The sequence below is a fragment of the Arabidopsis lyrata genome, assembly GCF_000004255.2.
Source record: "Arabidopsis lyrata subsp. lyrata unplaced genomic scaffold ARALYscaffold_5, whole genome shotgun sequence".
Lineage (NCBI taxonomy): Eukaryota > Viridiplantae > Streptophyta > Magnoliopsida > Brassicales > Brassicaceae > Arabidopsis > Arabidopsis lyrata.
Window position 1 is genome coordinate 17,058,708 of NW_003302551.1, and position 19,007 is coordinate 17,077,714.

The 19,007-nt window shown below is 36.8% G+C and overlaps 6 protein-coding genes and 1 pseudogene across 8 annotated transcripts; 3 read left to right on the forward strand and 4 right to left on the reverse strand.

The window, feature by feature from the left end:
• Positions 1-108: 108 nt before the first annotated feature.
• Positions 109-1,635, reverse strand: LOC9314053 (annotated as a pseudogene).
• A 154-nt stretch (positions 1,636-1,789) lies between these two features.
• On the forward strand, positions 1,790-4,125 carry LOC9314055 (ABC transporter F family member 4). The gene is made up of 2 exons (XM_002876211.2): positions 1,790-1,857; positions 1,998-4,125. Exon 2 carries the CDS (start codon positions 2,010-2,012, stop codon positions 4,008-4,010), a length of 2,001 nt encoding a protein of 666 aa, XP_002876257.1. The 5' UTR covers positions 1,790-1,857; positions 1,998-2,009; the 3' UTR covers positions 4,011-4,125.
• Positions 4,126-5,707: 1,582 nt separating this feature from the next.
• On the forward strand, positions 5,708-9,068 carry LOC9312326 (ABC transporter F family member 4). 2 transcript variants are annotated; one of them, XM_021024601.1, is made up of 2 exons: positions 5,708-5,796; positions 6,622-9,068. In XM_021024601.1, the coding sequence occupies exon 2, from the start codon at positions 6,646-6,648 to the stop codon at positions 8,815-8,817; it is 2,172 nt and encodes a 723-aa protein (XP_020880260.1). In that variant the 5' UTR covers positions 5,708-5,796; positions 6,622-6,645; the 3' UTR covers positions 8,818-9,068. The 2 variants fall into 2 exon arrangements, with proteins under 2 accessions (XP_020880260.1, XP_002876258.1); XM_002876212.2 differs by lacking the exon at positions 5,708-5,796 and adding an exon at positions 6,361-6,381.
• Positions 9,069-9,928: 860 nt separating this feature from the next.
• LOC9312327 lies at positions 9,929-12,065 on the reverse strand. The gene is made up of 3 exons (XM_002877941.2): positions 10,811-12,065; positions 10,541-10,733; positions 9,929-10,458 (listed from the first exon to the last, which is right to left on the reverse strand). The coding sequence occupies exons 1-3, from the start codon at positions 11,147-11,149 to the stop codon at positions 10,127-10,129; spliced, it is 864 nt and encodes a 287-aa protein (XP_002877987.1). The 5' UTR covers positions 11,150-12,065; the 3' UTR covers positions 9,929-10,126.
• Positions 12,066-12,441: 376 nt separating this feature from the next.
• LOC9314056 (histone H2A variant 1) lies at positions 12,442-14,270 on the forward strand. Of its 2 annotated transcripts, none has more exons than XM_021024604.1 (3): positions 12,442-12,540; positions 13,117-13,263; positions 13,750-14,248. In XM_021024604.1, the coding sequence occupies exons 2-3, from the start codon at positions 13,150-13,152 to the stop codon at positions 14,044-14,046; spliced, it is 411 nt and encodes a 136-aa protein (XP_020880263.1). In that variant the 5' UTR covers positions 12,442-12,540; positions 13,117-13,149; the 3' UTR covers positions 14,047-14,248. The 2 variants fall into 2 exon arrangements, with proteins under 2 accessions (XP_020880263.1, XP_020880262.1); XM_021024603.1 differs by lacking the exon at positions 12,442-12,540 and adding an exon at positions 12,747-12,929 and having other exon boundaries at positions 13,750-14,270.
• Positions 14,271-14,359: 89 nt separating this feature from the next.
• LOC9312328 lies at positions 14,360-16,397 on the reverse strand. The gene is given in 2 exon segments (XM_021024602.1): positions 14,360-15,185; positions 15,187-16,397. Coding segments are annotated over 2 exon segments (1,287 nt in total). The 5' UTR covers positions 15,837-16,397; the 3' UTR covers positions 14,360-14,548.
• A 1,223-nt stretch (positions 16,398-17,620) lies between these two features.
• LOC9314057 (extensin-2) lies at positions 17,621-17,980 on the reverse strand. The gene has a single exon (XM_002877943.2). The coding sequence runs from the start codon at positions 17,978-17,980 to the stop codon at positions 17,621-17,623; it is 360 nt and encodes a 119-aa protein (XP_002877989.2).
• Between the last annotated feature and the right edge of the window lie 1,027 nt (positions 17,981-19,007).

Consider the following 19,007-nt stretch of genomic DNA (forward strand, 5'->3'; position numbering starts at 1 on the left):
ATAATAGTTTGACCATCTGTCTCTTCTTTGAAGCTATATATAATATCATCTACTTGAGGCATAAAATACAAAAAGAAATGTTTGTCATGATAGTTAGAGCTTATTGTGTTTAAACAATGAAATGTAAATGATTGGGATTTTGATAAGTCTTCAATCTAACAGATTGTCACGGAACAGGTTTTGGTCACATTAAGTTAAGAGTAATGCTTCCTTAGATCCGCGTCTTACTTGCTAAAATGGCAACTAATAGTCATATAGGCTGCTCAACAACCTTAGCACGTTCTTGCTGCTGCAAAACCTCAAAATTCTGTATCTGTTGATTGATTTTTTGAAAACTCTGTGTTAATAAGTGTATCAGTAGGTATTTAGGGAAATACAGAATGTCAATTTTGTGTTTTTTTTTTTTTTATTTTGCGGAAATAACTTACCTCTTCTCTGTTCTGTTCATGTTTAATCTTTGTTCTCGGTCTCACGATACGATCATGCTCTGCAGTTCTACGCAGGTTCTCACTCATAATTCCCACAGAGCCATACTTTTTTAGTATTGTGTGAGCTTGTTCTGTAACCAGATCAGCTGTTGATTGGTCTCAGAGATCTGCCTCAGCTACTTAACAGCCATCTCTTGGTAAGATTTCATCTCGAATTCCAGCCTCGTTTGGCCTAATGAATCATACATAAATACATATGATGCATTCACAAGAACCAAAAAAAACTCTAAATCCCAATGACAAGACTTAAAATATATATTGAATATCTGAGGGAGAAGAACCCTGGTGGTGTTCATTGAATGACTCAAAACATATACCGAATATCTGAGGTAGAGAACCTTGTGACGCATGCATCAAATAGTAGCAGCAAAAACCTTCTGAATAACATATGTCATAGGGAATGTAAGCACATCATCAAATCACTCAACTTTCCCCCAAATTTCAACACTTTTGCGCCTTTCAAGCACAATCTTGGCACACCAGATCACCTTTTGATAGATGCCACCATTGCCACAAAACCGCTATCTTTCCACCATAATTAGCCAATCTAACATTAGCACCCTGAGGGAACTTAGGTAGTCCTGCCAAACCCTCCAAATTTCTCCACATTCTTACCTCAGTGTCATACCATTTTAACTCTCCCTTCGAAACAGAGTACAAAACGTTCTCTATCTCGCAATAAGAATCTGAAAACATAAAATCACTCATCCCTCCAGGTCCAACCAGGTCGAATTTACTTTCCTCGGAATTGTAAGCAACCTCTCTCTACGAGTCACCACATGGATCTTTCCGTTGATACATGCACTTCTGGAGTAAAAGCTACGTTTCTCCTCGCTGCTAGAGGTGGGCACATCACATGATCCCAAATTTGTGTTTCTGTATCGAACACCTGAAACAAGTTCTTCAAGGAATTGGAATCCCCATCTTTGCAGCTTCCTGCTACATATATCTTCCCATTAAGGACGCTAGCAGAAAGTGACTTTAGCTCCTCCCGCAAGCTTGGAGCCTCGCTCCACGTGTGAGACCGGCAATCTAGAACAAAGACGCTAGAGGAGGCCGCAAATGTTATAGATACTAGAACCAACAGCCACGAGACTCGAAAAGTAGGCAGGAGGAGAGTTGGGAATTGGGAGTGTAGCCAAGGCATACCCTCTTAACTTCTTCTTCTTACTTAGGGTTTAGTATTAAAATGGCTTATGTTCTGTGATTTTGGGCCGAGGTTGTCTTAAAAAAGGCTAGGGTTACGAGTACGATATATTTACGAATACAATTTTCCATCTCTTCCAGGCTCCACGTTGTCTCTCTCAACAATCAAAACTCTTGAAGCAAAAGCTTCATCTGAATCCAGATTTTCTTTCAAGCCTCTCAGGTTTGTCTCAATATCTCATAGTAAATTATTTAATGATCAAAACTTTTATTGTGATCAATTTAGGTTAACCTAAACAAAATCCTTAAAAATTTATATGATTTTGATTACTCATGAGCTTTCTTATTGATGTCTCATGTCAGATACAGACTTAAATGGGTAAGAATAAGTCAGAGAAGGGGAAGCCAAGTGGAAACGATTCGAAAAAGGAGAAATTGTCAGTCTCAGCCATGCTTGCAGGGATGGGTCAGAAGAAGAGTACATCATCCAGATCCAAAGATGCTCCAAAAGATTCATCATACATTGATGACTCGTATCTTCCTCCTGTTGAAGGAGACGAAGACGAAGGCGTTTCTGATGAGAAACAGGAACAGACGGATGCAAGGAGGAAGCAAAAGAACAAAGAGCAACTCGATACCTCTGTGACTGATAGAGAACAAAAGAAGCGAGAGAAAAGAGAAAGATTAGCTTTCGAAGCTGCACATATTGCAAAGACGAATGCCTTGAAGAAAGATCGTGATGCATTCACGGTTGTTATTGGAACCAAGACTTCGGTGCTTGAAGGAGAAGACACCGCGGATGCTAATGTTAAAGATATATCCATCGATTCTTTTTCTGTCTCTGTTAAGGGGAAAGAACTTCTCAAGAATGTATCTGTCAAGCTATCACATGGTAAGCGATATGGGTTGGTCGGGCAGAATGGAACCGGGAAGTCTACACTGTTAAAGCTTCTAGCATGGAGGATGATTCCAGTTCCGAAGAACATTGATATTCTTCTTGTTGAGCAAGAGGCGGAGGCCAATGAAAAGACTGCTGTGGAAGCAGTTGTTTCTGCCAATGAAGAGTTGGCTAAGGTACGGAAAGAAAAGGAATCTCTGGAAGAAGCTGATGGAGAAAACGGTGATGATGGTATTGGAGAAAGGCTTGCTGAAGTGTATGAGAGGCTAGAGAGGTTGGGGTCACATACTGCTGAAGCACGGGCATACCAAATTCTTGCGGGGTTAGGTTTCACACAAGATATGTTAGATAGTCCAACTGAAGAACGCAGTGGTGGGTGGTTGATGCGAATATCATTAGCTAAAGCTCTCTTTATGGAACCTAGCCTTTTGTTGTTAGATGAACCCACCAACCATCTCGACCAGAGTGCTGTTCAATTTTTAGAAGAGTATTTGTGTAGCTTGAAGAAGACGACGTTGGTTGTTGTTTCACATAACCCGGATTTCCTCAACATAGTTTGCACAGATATAATACATCTGCATGAGCAGAACCTCAACTTGTGTCGTGGTAATTACGATGATTTTAAACGTAGATATGAGCAGCAATGCAAAGAGAGGAATAAAAAGGTTGAGAAACAGGAAAAAGCAGCTAAGAGAGCTCAGCAGAAGAAGGTAATAAAGGGCAGAGCCAAAGCAACAGAAGATGTACAAAAGTTGAGAGAATATGAAGTGGTCTTTGATTTTCCAGAACCAACCGAGCTCAGTACTGATTCTCTTTTGGAACTAATTGATGTTTGCTTTTGTTACCCCAACAGGACAGATTTCAGGCTATTAAATGTTGATGTATGTATCGATATGGAGACACGGGTTGCGATAGTTGGGCCAAATGGAGCAGGAAAGTCCACTCTTATGAATCTTCTTGCAGGAGAACTAGATCCAACGGAGGGTGAAGTGATAAGAAGCCAGAAGCTGAGGATTGGGAGGTATTCTCAGCACTTTGTTGACGGCTTAACAATGGAGGAAACACCCGTTGAGTATCTTCTTCGCCTTTATTCTGACCAAGAGGAATTCAGCAAGCCAAGTGTGGTGCGTGCAAAACTGGCCAAGTTTGGGCTAAAAGGTCGCAACTACGTAACTCCAATTTCGAAACTGTCTGGGGGCCAAAAGGCTAGGGTTGTGTTCACCTCGATCTCAATGTCGAAGCCACACATTTTACTTCTTGACGAGCCAACAAATCACTTAGACATTGAGAGTATAGATGCGTTGGCGAGAGCATTAGATGAGTTCACAGGAGGAGTTGTGTTGGTGAGTCACGACTCGGGTTTCGTATCGCGTGTCTGTAAGGATGAAGTTAATAGGGAAATTTGGGTTGTAGAAGACGGAACAGTGAAAGCATGCACATTGGAAGAGTACGAAGAAGACAAAGAAGAACTTGATTAGTGAAGTTTTGTTGTTGGCTTTTAAGGTAAAACTCAGTTTCCATTGTTACATGACACCATTCTGTTTTGTGAGAAGAAAAAAAAGAGACATATGTTTCATTCTTTGTCATCTAAGCAAGACACAGTTTGCTGTATGTTTGGTTCATTATAGATGATCAACAAAGTTGCCTATATAATTATGTTCATTTTTTATTTCTCTTGTTTTAATAGCCTCTTCATAATATTCTCTACACAAATCATAACATTAATCTAATAATCAATCATTTGTATATTTATTACCGATACATTGTTTGGCTTTGGCATATGAATAAATAGATGTCAAATCACAATCTTGCGAGAGTAACAAATATTGGAATATATTTTTCCCCCTTCCATGAGTTTGAAAGAGAATTCATTGTAAGTGGGTTTATAAGGTGAATCATAATATGCTGATGGGTGTAAAATGAAAGGATATACAGATAAGTTGCCTCTTGGACGTTTACCGAACCGGCCGGGTAACAATATTACTTCCTAGTCCTGGCTGCAAGCTTGAAAGATCTTTTTATGGTCTCAAGTCTCAATGGTTTTTGAAATTTTGCAACAACATTTGCCTTATTTCATTTTTTCTTGCAAAATATTCTCTAACTCCTTATTCTCTTTCTCAAACTCTCTGATTATCTTCGTCACAAGCTAGTGGCAAATAGACATCATCACATTTCTTAGTTTTAAGAAACAAGCCCATGAGTAAAGAGGAGAAATTTGCTGTGAATCTTCATTACCTTTATTAAGACACTTGTAGAATTTTTCATATTGTCCAGACTCGTGTGGTTGCCCATTAGTGCACCATTGAACGTAAATATGAAATTTTTGTTAAATCCTCTCGTGATCCCATACTTGATTTGTTAAACGTACAAATAGTGTTTCCTTGGTGTGTTAAACCGGAACCAAAACCGAATTTTGAAAATCAAGTTGAACACGCTCATTTGTCACAAAAAAAAAAAAGAAAGATAAATGATGATATTTTTTTTTATAACATTTAGTTGGCGGTACCGGATCTCAATAAACAAAAGTAAGATTGATTGTTTTTTCTTTATAAGTAGCCTCAATATCAATTAAACGATTACTTTCAAAAATAATTGAAACATTGTAATCATTATTATAATAAAGAACTAAACCGCCACTACAACCGATATGATCTACCGTTTTAAAATTTTTATAACCAAAATAGCCAACAAATTTTTCCATAAATAAAGAAGATTGTTTTGTTTCGGAAAGAAACAAACAATCCGGCCGATGTTGCTTTCACAAATCCCGAAAATACCCGATAGTTGCCTTATTTCCGAGACCTTGACAATTCTAGTTTAAATTTTTTATTTATTATCAACCTTTGGTTTAGGTGGGTTGCGTACACCCGGTAATCCCTTGATTTCTTGTTTTCTTTTGTTTCTAGTTTCACATCTTTTGATTTTGATGTTTATGTGATTTTTTGTTTTTTTGGTGGAATTGTTAAAAGTTGTATCATTTCTCTCGTTTTTTTTTTCTTTTGGATTCTATAAATAATGGGCTTCTATACGTTGAATGCTTTACGCCTTTACCTCTTTACACAATTTGGAAACAAGAGATAAAGCCCAAATATTTCAGCTGACGAAGCCCATAAATAGGCCCAATAAGACAGTGGAAACTATTTGTTGATTCTCTTCTCTCTGTCTGCTTACGCTCTCTACGCAGCTTCAATCCTTTTATCGTTTTTGCCGTCTGTTCTTCTCTCTATCTCTCTCGTTCATCTACGCAATCTCTCCAAACACTAGGTGAATTCCATATTCTTCTCTTTGAAATTCTTGTTTTGATTTTCGTTTTTCAATTTGTACCGAATTGAAGTTCCGTCTGTCTTTTTTATCAGATTGGGATCGATATCTCTCGTTAACAGTTTTGGGTTTTCATTTTCTTATAGTTTTGCTTGTTTAAAAACTTAATCCTTTGCTTCGGTAGAGACGCCAGTTTCATTCCATTTTAGGTTTCGTCTATTATGTTGTTGCAATTCTTTGATATCTTCTGATGAAACGGCTCCCTAATTATTTCAGACCAGAGACGAGAGATTAGATGTTAAAGAATTGAAATTGATTTCAGAATGCTTCAGATTTGTTTATATGTATAGATATTTACTGGGTTTCAATAAAGTTTTGAGCTTTAGCTTTTTGTGACCATTGTCAAGTATAAAACCCTAATTTTGGGGAGTTTAGGAGTTTTCGAATTAGTTTGCTTGATAATTTGATTATTCGTTGATAAATATGTAATTAAAGTTAGTAAATAATATGAATTCTAATGGAACAAAGCTTGCTTCGGGTTCTGTTGATCAAACCGCTCGCATTTGGAATATCGAACCTCACGGTCATGTAATTTCTTTACCTTTTGAGCTATGGGAACTTCTATGTGCTTTTTGATGATGATGATACATATGGAAAAGTATTGCAGTTTTCGAATTTTTGCTAGTTTTAATTGGTAATTCTTATTAGTATAGTTTTCGTGGACTTTTTGATGCAGATTGAGTTTAAAATCGATTATTATCTTTGTTATTGTTGCTTCCGCTTTTGTACTCTTTGTAATTTGATTGTCTGTGTGGTTTGTGGATGCAGAGTAAGGCTAAGGAACTTGAACTAATGGGTAAGAAGAAGTCAGACGAGAGTGCTGCTACCACGAAGGTGAAGCCAAGTGGGAAAGATGCCTCAAAAGATTCTAAAAAGGAGAAATTATCAGTCTCGGCCATGCTTGCAGGCATGGATCAGAAAGATGATAAACCGAAGAAGGGCTCATCATCTAGATCCAAAGCTGCTCCAAAATCTACATCCTACACTGATGGCATAGATCTTCCTCCTTCTGACGAAGAAGACGAAGGTGAATCTGATGAGGAAGAGAGACAGAAGGAAGCAAGGAGGAAGCTGAAGAGTGAACAAAGGCACCTTGAGATATCTGTGACTGATAAGGAACAAAAGAAGCGAGAGGCGAAAGAAAGATTAGCTCTCCAGGCTGCAGAGATGGCAAAGAGGGAGGCCTTGAAGGACGACCATGATGCATTCACGGTTGTTATTGGAAGCAAGACCTCAGTGCTTGAAGGAGACGACTCGGCGGATGCAAATGTTAAGGATATTACCATCGAATCTTTTTCTGTATCTGCTCGAGGTAAAGAGCTTTTGAAGAATGCCTCTGTCAAGATTTCACATGGTAAAAGGTATGGGTTGATCGGGCCAAACGGAATGGGAAAGTCTACACTGTTAAAGCTTTTAGCTTGGAGGAAGATTCCAGTGCCAAAGAATATTGATGTTCTTCTTGTTGAGCAAGAGGTGGTTGGTGATGAAAAGAGTGCTCTGAATGCAGTTGTTTCTGCCAATGAAGAGTTGGTTAAGCTACGGGAAGAGGCTGAAGCTCTGCAGAAGTCGTCTTCTGGAGCTGATGGAGAAAATGTTGATGGCGAGGATGATGATGATACTGGAGAAAAGCTTGCTGAATTGTATGACAGGCTGCAAATTTTGGGGTCAGATGCTGCTGAAGCACAGGCTTCCAAAATTCTTGCGGGGTTAGGTTTCACAAAAGATATGCAAGTGCGTCCAACTCAGTCCTTCAGTGGTGGCTGGAGGATGCGAATATCGTTAGCTAGAGCTCTGTTTGTGCAGCCTACTCTTTTACTGTTAGATGAACCCACTAATCATCTTGACCTGAGAGCTGTTCTATGGTTAGAAGAATATTTGTGTCGCTGGAAGAAGACGCTAGTTGTTGTTTCACATGACCGGGACTTCCTCAACACAGTCTGCACGGATATAATACATCTCCATGACCAGAATCTCCACTTCTATCGTGGTAATTTCGATGGTTTTGAAAGCGGATATGAGCAGCGTCGCAAGGAGATGAACAAAAAATATGATGTCTATGAAAAACAGATTAAAGCAGCTAAGAGGACTGGAAACCGGGCTCAACAGGAGAAGGTAAAGGACAGGGCCAAGTTTACTGCTGCAAAAGAAGCATCCAAGAGTAAGGCAAAGGGTAAGGCACTGGATGAAGAAGGCCCAGCACCAGAAGCTCCAAGGAAATGGAGAGATTATAATGTGGAGTTCCACTTTCCAGAACCAACCGAGCTCACTCCTCCTCTTCTGCAGTTAATTGAGGTTAGCTTCAGCTACCCCAACAGGCCAGATTTCATGCTCTCGAATGTTGATGTAGGTATCGATATGGGGACACGGGTTGCTATAGTTGGGCCTAACGGAGCAGGAAAGTCCACTCTATTAAATCTTCTTGCGGGAGATTTAGTTCCAACAGAGGGTGAAATGAGAAGAAGCCAGAAGCTGAGGATTGGCAGGTATTCTCAGCACTTTGTTGACCTGTTGACAATGGGGGAAACACCGGTTCAGTATCTTCTTCGTCTTCATCCTGACCAAGAGGGATTTAGCAAGCAAGAGGCAGTGCGAGCGAAGCTAGGCAAGTTTGGGCTACCAAGTCACAACCACTTATCTCCAATTGCAAAATTGTCCGGAGGACAAAAGGCTAGGGTTGTGTTCACCTCGATCTCAATGTCAAAGCCTCACATTTTACTTCTGGACGAGCCTACAAATCACTTGGACATGCAGAGTATAGATGCGTTGGCGGATGCACTAGATGAGTTCACAGGTGGAGTTGTGTTGGTGAGTCACGACTCGAGACTCATATCGCGTGTCTGTGCGGAAGAAGAGAAGAGTCAAATTTGCGTTGTAGAAGACGGAACAGTGAATTTCTTCCCAGGCACATTTGAAGAGTACAAAGAAGATCTCCAAAGAGAAATCAAAGCAGAAGTTGATGAGTGAAGTTTTGTTGTTAGCTTCTAAGGTAAACTCAGTCTCCTTTATATTTTATAACAAACTCAAAAAGTTTTGGACAATTTTATTTTTAGCAGTCGTGTTCTTTCATCATTTGTGCGTTAATTACAGGACACTATATACATCAGTTTCCCCATATTACATATGTTCTGAGTGTAGGTTGTTGTGTTTTGGGGGGAAGAAAACAAAAGACATGTGTAATTCTTTTTCATAATAAACAGCAAAGGTTTCTTTATATTTTTAGCTGTCTGAAATTTTGTTCAGTTTCTCTTTTTCTAGTTTAGTAGTTTTGGCTTTCTTTGGTTGATTGTGTTTACGAAGCCTCTTCCTTTGTGTTTATTTTGATTGAGATAGTGAGTATCAAATGATTGATATAGGGTTCTAATCTTAGAGTGTAAGCTTGGCATTCAGAAATGGAAGCCGAACGGGTAGAGATTTCGTGTTGATTTTCTGGACTTCACAAAATTAGGCACTTGAGGGATTTACTTAGTTCTTTTGTGCTCTGACAGTTTCGTGGAATCTCTTTTTTAACAAGCTTGAACTATTCTTAGCCATAGGGTCATCTAGATCAGCCATCAAATCTTTCATAGAGCTCAGTTCGTTTTGAACATGATAAATCAACGAGGCAAAGTTTGTATATGGTTTAGAGTTCAGAAGAGCTATATGTGGCTTGCATTTTCAGCATTGTGATATCCACACACAACTGACAGACAATCTAAGTGACTAGGAATCAGCTTAACGATACTTAAAACAAATCCAAACTCTCTCGGCTCCCTAAATTACAAAACATCATCAAATTAAAGTTAAAGGTTCCTACTCAACAAACAACTACTTGAACCAACACCAAAAATTCCCAATCAATTTAGTCAGAATCCATATACATTGTTCGAAGAAATTTGTCTAATAAATGGCTTATCTCTTTCGCTTTCCTCTGTTTTAAGAATACTCTGTTTCGTGCCTTTCTCTGATTGATATGTGATTTATCTTTTGTTTCGTTATTTTCGTTTCTTCTAGAACAATCTCACAAACACTTTTACTATCATGGGTCAAAGAAGTAGATGATTACTGGTCAAAGTCAACATGAATTGTCTCTGGTCGAAACTGGATTTAGATTATAATGATTTTTTAGTCAATGCGATGAAAATAAACAGACTCAAAAGAAAGATTGGTTTCTTCTACAAGGGATCAGAAGAAATCTTAAGAAAACCAAGAGGATATGATCATGATCGTTAAAATCATACCCTTAAAAGGGAGTAAAATCCAAAGTTTTATTCATAAGTAAGCTACTATCATTTATTTAATTCTCGGCAGCACCAGCTTCTCCACTGGTTTCTCTTTGAGTTTGCTTAGCACGATCATATTGAGACACCCATTTGGTTAACAAATACTCTGCTCTCCTCCATGGTGGCATAAATAGCCCTTTCTTCTTGAAGCTCTTCTTTGCAGCTTTAGACACAAACACCACAACTTTCTTTAACCTCTCAACTTGTCCAACAAAAATGTTAGGCAATGTCTTCGATATCGACTCGTAAGTCTTGGTTGGTTTAGCAATCTTAAACTTCGATTGGAAATCGATGTCGATGAGCACTCTTTCTCCTCCGATGTTAACATCCAAGTACTCATGGTCCCCTGTTTACCATTTTCCACAAAAATGTTGTTATTTTCTTAACAATTTTGCAACTTAAGAGTGGATCAAAATGAAGAAACGTACCAGCAGGAACACGATACGATTTCAATTTTGATTTCTCCCAGCGAGATTTGCATATTGCTGCATCATAGCCTAAAGCCACCAGTTCATCAGCAACATTCTTCAGTCTGGACTTATCTTCAACCTCTCTCTTGACAATCTCGCTGGCTTTTGTCTCAAGATCACTCTCAGAGACGTTAGCACAAAGTAACAGACTCTACAAAAACATTGAAAAGAAAACAAACTCTGTTTACATCAGATTTCAAACATTAGCATCAGAGTTAGTATTCATACCTTGAGGCTTCGAAGAACTCTGCTGGAAGAAGAAGATTCTTCGTCCTCGTCGGAGCTATCAGTGCCACTTCCACTGAAGCAGTTGAAGTGGTTACGAACAATGCACTGTGATTGTGTCTCACTGTCTGGATCCTCGATATAGTTCTGAACCATCCTCCTCAAACAGACCGAGCTAGGTTCGAATTCTTCCGGATTGCTTCTAGAAAGCGATGAATCTACACCGGCTAAGTTCTTCAGAGAGAACTGACGTTCAAAAAGCCGCTTCAGTCGTGATCTCGGCGCTTGTCTCATCGCTACACCATTGATGTTGATAGGCTGGACTTTAGAACGGAAAGGCATTTTTTTCAAAATGGCTCAAAACGTACGAAACCTTACCCTGAGAAGGAAGTTTTTTTTCTACGTCCAAAAATCTCAGAGAAATCAAAGAGATCTAACAGAAAAAATATGGAGGAGGAAGGTGTGCAAATGATAGGAAACAAAACTCAAAATCAAAAAAAAATATTTAGATGAGAAAATTCAAACGTTTATGATTGATTTACTTAAAGTTTCTTGAGGCATAAAATTAGAGAAAGAAACACAAAAAAAAGGGGAAAAGATCACTTGAATGGAGGTTTTTTTTTAGATACGGATTGATACTCGACGACACGAAAACGTCATGCTTTTAATGTTTTTATTTTATTTTTGTTTATTATAAAAGATGATGCAAATTACTATGTGAATGATGTGATATGTGGATGATGTGATTTTTGGTTTAGGTTTCTCCCATAATTCATAGGAGATTATCTTCAAAGTTTTGCAAGGGAAAGAAGAAATTTTGCTAAAACCTTAGGGGAATAAGAAAGCAATGTTTGATGCTTCTTATATAGGAAATAAGAAGAGAGACCTACACATTTATCATTTTGTAAAAGAAGTTAATTAGTCCCTATATATTATGTGTTCGTTTCTTATTGGTCTATTCTAAGTCATTGATACTGCTTTTGATGTAAACCGGTGTATTGCACCGGTTTACATTCATAGTGGTGTTTACTTGTACATGCACAAAAAGTTTAAAAGTGAATCTAGTTTCCATTTTGCATTGCAATTTATGTTAACGCGTAAACTTTATTACTTAACCTAAAATAAAAAGTTTAATGTACATCTCTCTTTTACTAAATAATTTATGTCAAGTTTATAATTTTCAAGAGACCGAGGGTCATATCCTCTGTTGATTCATAATTGCTATTTTTAGCATCGTTGTAAATAATCTTGGTCAAATCAATAATTGAGTGAATTCTAATTGTATTACCTAAAAACTAAACAAGAAAATAAGAAAAAAAATCTTAATACATTTATGATGAAATGAGTAAAAATCACAAAGACTAAAACAAATTTACACGCGTCAATATTATTTTTGAACAATTAATAAAAAGTTGAAAGTAAATTTTGTTGACTAAATATTTTATGTCAAGTTTACAATTCCAAGGAAAATAATAGTAATATCTTTATTTTGACACTAAAAAACTAATTTTATACAGCGCAATAAATAGTTTTGCAAAAGAAAAAATAAAGATATCTGACTGAATTTATTGAGTCGCAGATACCAATTGTATTGCCTAAAAACCAAAAGAAAAGATAAATCAAAATCTTGAACTATTTATGATGAAGCTAGTATAAATAACAGATACGTCAACCACAAAATCATCACAAAAACTTGAAGAAAGTGATTCATCACGAAGCGAAATCATACAAAGGTACGTCTAACAATCTCCAATATTAACAATCAAAGCATAGAATAATCTCTTGCACCATTTAGTTTTACTTCAAGCATAGTGCCTACAACCTTATGAAAACTTTTCTTTTCTCAAAGAAAGTGGATCTATATGTCCCAAAAGAAAAATGAAAGCTGATTTTAAAAGTTTCTAAGAAATAGAGGGCTTAATGGCAAAATGTTGAAATATTTTAAGGCTCCAAAGCGAAAAATTTAACCGCCAAAGCGTAGGTTTCCCCCCAAGATTTTAAAAATATTTAAAAACTCCCACCAAACTTTTTAATTTTAAAACGCTAATCCCATTCAATTCAACCAGATTTCGTTTCTTTCGTCCTTTTTTTTTTTTTTGCATTCTCTCGTCGTCGTCTCAAGGTACTTTTTTTCTCTCTTCCAAAATTCGAGATCTGTTTGTGTTTTTCGAGAAATTTTGGTTGGATTCTCGATTCTGTTCTTCGATTTAGTCTTCTTTTACCATAGATCTGGTAGATTTAAGCATTCTTTATACTCTTTGTTTTTCTTTCTGAAACTTTCTTTGTTTTGTTTGACTGTGTACGGTTAGATCTAGAAGAAGGAAACAGCAATTTGAAGCGACATGGCAGGCAAAGGAGGAAAAGGACTCGTAGCTGCGAAGACGATGGCTGCCAACAAGGACAAAGACAAGGACAAGAAGAAACCCATCTCTCGCTCTGCTCGTGCTGGTATTCAGGTCATCTCTCAAACCCTAATTTCGACCTTCTTTGATTGTTTCGTTATTTATCAGTACAATTCAGATCTTCAGGAATAGATTTGTGTTTTTGTTGCTGGACATGGAATTTCTTTTACTCGAGACCATGTTCTACTTGCGTGGGTGAATTTTATTGAAATGGTATTTATCAAATTTGTCTTGCTTGCTCGCTGGTTTTGGGAATCTGAGAATATATATTGTTTTTTGTCATATGTTACGACTCTTCAGATTGTTTAAGTAGTGTCTTATGGTATGTGCCCCAAGTTCCCTTACTCTGAATCTTACTATTGATATTCATGAGTCCTGAAGGTTTTATGGCTTTTGTTTTGGTTCTAGTATGTGCAATGTATTTGGTGTGCTCTGCTAAAGGACATTGATGCTGTGCATAGCCATACAAATAGAAAGATTGAGTCTTTTTTTTTGCAGTTTAATTTTACTATACTGATAGTGTTTCTTTGTTGATCTTAGTTTCCTGTGGGTCGTATTCACAGGCAACTCAAGACCAGAGTTTCCGCACACGGCAGAGTTGGTGCTACTGCTGCTGTTTACACGGCATCGATCCTGGAGTACCTAACTGCTGAAGTTCTTGAGTTGGCTGGAAATGCTAGCAAGGATCTGAAGGTGAAGAGGATAACTCCGAGGCATCTGCAGTTAGCTATCAGAGGAGATGAGGAGCTTGACACACTCATCAAGGGAACGATTGCTGGAGGAGGTGTGATTCCTCACATCCACAAGTCTCTGATCAACAAAACCACCAAGGAGTGATATGATGTGTTTCTTTAGTGATATGATGTGTTTCTTTAGTCTTGGACTCATTTTCCTTTTCCCTTTTCTTAGTTCTTTGACTAGTGTTGACCTTTTCTGGACATCCTCCGGTGTACATTAGTTAATTTGAACTCTTTAGGTTTCTTTTGTTCAAGCAAATGTTCTCTTTGAATGCTATTGTGATTTGCTTATTATGTTTAAAGTGAACTGTTTTCTGTGTTTAACAACTGAGGAAAATCATTTACTCGCATGCTCTCTTAGGTAACTGGATTTAAAAGAGTCTCTTAGTTATAGAACTTGGTTTCAAACCTCATCAGCATTTGATTAAGTCACATTTTCCAAATTAGTCTCAAATACCCCAAACATAAGTCAAAGACTCAAAGCCATTCACTAAAAAAAAAAAAAAGAGTTCATCATTCATAAGCTCACTTGGTTCCAAGGCTTTGAAGGCATGTTAACTGCAAGCTTGAAGGTGTCTTGCTTAAGTGAAAGCTGGTGAAGTTTATTTAGGTACTGTTGTTTCAAATGCCTCAACGAGCAATGCCACATCCTTCTTCCTTTCTACAACAAGTTTACTTACGGTGTGTTGCAGAGCATAATCAATCATCCACTCCTCTGCGTTCTTCCTCTCATCCATGTCCTGATGCTTGAGATCAACTGTTTCGCTGCTCAGCTCTACGGAGGTTTGAATGTAATTGGGTTCTCTTGGGTTGAATCCCTTCCAATCCTCAGTGCACTCTTCTCGGTTGCAGGGTTTTTGGGCAAGAGATAACAGAGTTTCCTCTGTTTCCGATACAAGTTTAATCCGCTCTTTCACTTTCTCTCCATCTGCTGCCTTCCAAACTTCAGCTTCCTTGGAGTCCAGCTTCTCATCAAGAGCATTCCCTAGATTGATGTCATCTTGTATAATCAATTGTTCAGATAAAAAAGTGTTGATTGTGTTATCCGAGAAACCATCCTCTTCACGTTCTTGATCCTCACTTGAATTTTCTGATTGTTCAAGAATCGCAAAGTTTTCAGTCATCATACCGATGTTTTCATTACCATAGCCACATGATTCAATGCCTTCACCTTCTAGTAAGCTCACCATCTCTGCACTTTCAGAATCTAAATCTTCAGCCTCTTCCCATTCCACCTCCATCGATTACTTTGATATCAGTTTCTCGAGTGCTTCTATTTTCTTTCTTCTCATCAACATAGATTTCCACACAACCATCAGCACATTCACCACTCATCTTTATACCTGCATGGGACTTCAAGGAGCGTCTCCTTGCGGATATAAAGCTTTGAAGAGGTGGGAATTGGCGGTGAAGATGCGCGTTGAGTGAACAATACGTATAAGGACAGACTTTCAAGACAGCAGGAGAAGTAAGCATCATATCCTCTGTGAACTTTGAGTTTTTAAGAAACGAAGAACAAGTTGCTCTATGCGCATTCACATCCCAACGATGACTACTCCTACCACTTCTCTTGAAACTCAGACCCTTTTTCAAAGACCTACTACTACTACTCTGTTTCTTATCTCTATTGCAAGAATCGAGTTTCTTACCGGTCTGGCTCTTCTTGTCTAAACCAGCTTGAACACTTTGGCTCTGTCTCCTAGCCTCTGAACTCCTCGTTCCCTTCATATAATTAGGTGACCCGCCTGTGACTTTAGCAACGATCTGCTTCTCCGGTGTCGTTGGTTGAGGAAGCCTACTAGGTCTTGGTCTCTTCTTCATCATCTCCGGTCCAAGGCTCCTCCCATGTCCTTGCCCTAACAAAGCTTGAGCAGTCTTACACTGAACCATTGATCTTTCCAAGGCAAACCTGTGAGAGGCTTGAGGCTTCTATGTTTGAAGCTTTTACTTTCTTTTATGTCTTTTTTTGCTCTTTAAATAAAACATTTGCAATTGCATGTTTTTGCTTTTGAAGTCCACTTTCTGTTTCTTAATAATTGCTTCTAAATCAACATTTTTTTGTTCTCTTATAACGTCTCCCGCTAAATGAGCATTATGTTCTTCTTTTTAAGCCTAACCAAAAATAAAATTTCCTTCTATATATTCATGAAATTGTGAACCGACAAATAAAGCATTTTTGTTTTATTAATTTGTTTGAGTTAACCAAACTAAGCAAAATCTAACTTTTTTTTATTAATTTGTTTGAGAGAACCAAACTAAGCAATACCTATTTTTTTTTTTTATTAGCACGTATTGGTTGATAAACAAAATGTATTTAGATAATTGATAAATGAGTAATGTATGTGACAAAAAAAAATGTCTTTGACCAAAAGATATCATATCCTTTAATTTTTTTCCGATTCTTGCCACCCTAAAAGGGTTTATTTGATCATGAATTTTATAAAAGCTAAATGAAACATATTAATCTGTTGTTATTTAATCGCTATTTCAAATTACATACACCAAAATCTGGTGTTCTTAAATATGACATTTGTAAATCATGATTCAGAGATTTTGAAAATTTGGTGTTATTTAACTAATATTTCAAAAACTTCTTCATTTATTTGGTAATATATAAAACATTAAAATTAAAATATCTTTGTATATTAATCACTGGAAATTTTCTTGGAATTTATGAGTAAACTTTTAAAAACAAAATCTATGATATCACACCAAAATTCTTACAATCTACGCACATAAATTGTTATAAATGTTATCAACTATTTCAAATCTTGAAAATTATAAAACATGGATAATTGAAGTTAATCTAATAGGCTCTCCTAAATAAATAATGTAAGAAGGATTAGAGGGGAACAATAATATTTAGAAACCTTTAGCAAAAAAAAAAAAAAAAACAACAACAACAACAATGACAGAGTCGGGCGTCTTATATGCAAAATGGTCGGCCAAGGACGGGGCTCATTGCTCACGCTCTCTTCTCCTTTTCGCAGTCAGTCACAATCGAAAACCTTTTCAAACTTTTAAAATATTTCATATCTTATATTAATGTCCTTTGTCAAGATTTCAAATTTGATCATGGTTATTTATTTTTTTATTTTTTGATCAAAGATCATGGTTATTTAATTACGACTTGCAATTTCGTAATGTAAAAATTCATCATGAACTTAATATACAAATTCCGTTAACGTATATGAAGCCGTCTTGAGTTTGATCAGTAAGCTTGCAACCGTTTGAAAATGTTACTATATCGATACGAACCGTGACATATTATTGATGTTTCGGTTAATTATTTTCTACATTTTATTTTTTGTCTATAGTTCCATTGGAGTTTTGCAAATAGCATCATGTGTTTGCCTTGAGTTAAATTTTGTGGATAACGCCTACTACATAAGAGAATAATAATCTCCCTATGCAAATTAGGTAATATGCGATCCTTATCCAAAGCTATAAAGTCAAGAATTTAATTCAAATTTGCAAAGGACTTCATATAGATTGCAAGCAATCTTTACACAAATAGAAGAAAAAAAACATAAAACCATACAAAGGTTTTGTAGACAAGTTATTGATCCAAACCCAATGAAAGTTAAAAGATACAAGAACAAAAGGAAAGAAGAAATCAAATAAAATTCGGTAGCTTATTTAAAAATCCAATTTACTGTTTTCAGTTTAGAAGTTTAGTACTCAGATTTTGGAGAAGGTGAATACGATGGTGGAGGTGGAGATTTGTAAACATATGGTGGTGGAGGAGACTTGTACTCAACCTTTGGAGAAGGAGAGTAATAAGGTGGTGGTGGGGAACTGTAGACATATGGTGGTGGAGGAGACTTGTAATCTACCTTAGGGGAAGGCGAGTAGTATGGGGGTGGTGGAGAACTGTCGACATATGGTAGTGGGGGAGTCTTGTATTCAACCTTAGGAAGCGGTGAAGAATACAATGGTGGTGGAGAACTATCTGTGTATGGTTCATAGGCAGCAACCATTGTTGCCATGATGATAACTCCTAGAGCGCAAATGAGATGGGTGGAAGGCCCCATCCTTGAAGAAGATCTCATTGAGATTTTGTTTATTCTTTACCAACGCGTTACTACGTTGGTTAGTTTTTCTTTTTTTTTTTGGTTTGTGTTGTAAAGAATTGGCGCAAGGGGTTTTATAGCAAAGTGTTTTTTCTAAATCCAGCTCTACGATTCTGTTTGCCCTGTCTCTCTAAACTCTGTCAACTAAATCGTGGAAGCATGTCTACACGATACTAGTGTGAGACGTGCAAGAACGTTTTGCGAATGTCAACGAGTCACTTTCCATTTTATATTTGCAAGTTCAATAAGAATGTTGTGTATCATGGATGCTTCATATTGATTAAAGACCTTGTCTAATTATCTTTTTACGTTTTAAAGGGCCACTTCAAATATATATATGTACCATTTTGAAAAGTGAAAAGAAAATTTGATTGTTCGGATGATTACATACATCCCAAATATATTAAACTTAAAAAGTATGAAATTGTTTAAATGGATACTTTTCAATGATATTATATGATTGATGCTAATATTTTCCTAAAACGATTACAATATATATTGCACTAGAAAATATGACATGATTTATGCGCTGGTATAAAAATTTATTCTAAGGAATGTAAAGGATAAAAACAAAGTACGACGAAGACTGTTAAGATGATATCAAAATATATGTGTACGTACATATATATATATATCCTTACTAAGTTAAAGTAGAGAACTGTTTAAATGATACTTTTTGGGACTAGCTAGCTAAAATGTGGATTGTGTAATATTTTCAGTCATTGGCTAACACATATTAAATACCACACTTACAAAATTGGATATTTTTACCTTAAAAACAAACTATAGGATATAAATTAATGATCAGTTGATACAAGAAACTAGCATAAAAAAAAGATTTTCTTTATATACTTACTCTAAAAATCAAATCATGAAAGTTCAAAACCATCCTTCATGCACGATCAAGAATCTTCTGATGTAAAAAAAAAAATGAAGGAAAGATCAAAAACTTTCTATGGTTAATGAATGACGATTTACCATTTCGTTC

Excerpts from the sequence above, each read along its gene's own strand:
- LOC9312326 (XM_021024601.1), top strand. The coding sequence starts at position 6,646 with ATGGGTAAGAAGAAGTCAGACGAGAGTGCTGCTACCACGAAGGTGAAG.
- LOC9314056 (XM_021024604.1), top strand. The coding sequence starts at position 13,150 with ATGGCAGGCAAAGGAGGAAAAGGACTCGTAGCTGCGAAGACGATGGCT. Across the intron at positions 13,264-13,749 it reads CTGCTCGTGCTGGTATTCAG|TTTCCTGTGGGTCGTATTCA; the intron begins GTCATCTCTCAA and ends TGTTGATCTTAG.
- LOC9312327 (XM_002877941.2), bottom strand. The coding sequence starts at position 11,149 with ATGCCTTTCCGTTCTAAAGTCCAGCCTATCAACATCAATGGTGTAGCG. Across the intron at positions 10,734-10,810 it reads GAGTTCTTCGAAGCCTCAAG|AGTCTGTTACTTTGTGCTAA; the intron begins GTATGAATACTA and ends ATGTTTTTGTAG. Across the intron at positions 10,459-10,540 it reads ATCGTATCGTGTTCCTGCTG|GGGACCATGAGTACTTGGAT; the intron begins GTACGTTTCTTC and ends AATGGTAAACAG.
- LOC9314057 (XM_002877943.2), bottom strand. The coding sequence starts at position 17,980 with ATGGGGCCTTCCACCCATCTCATTTGCGCTCTAGGAGTTATCATCATG.
- LOC9314055 (XM_002876211.2), top strand. The coding sequence starts at position 2,010 with ATGGGTAAGAATAAGTCAGAGAAGGGGAAGCCAAGTGGAAACGATTCG.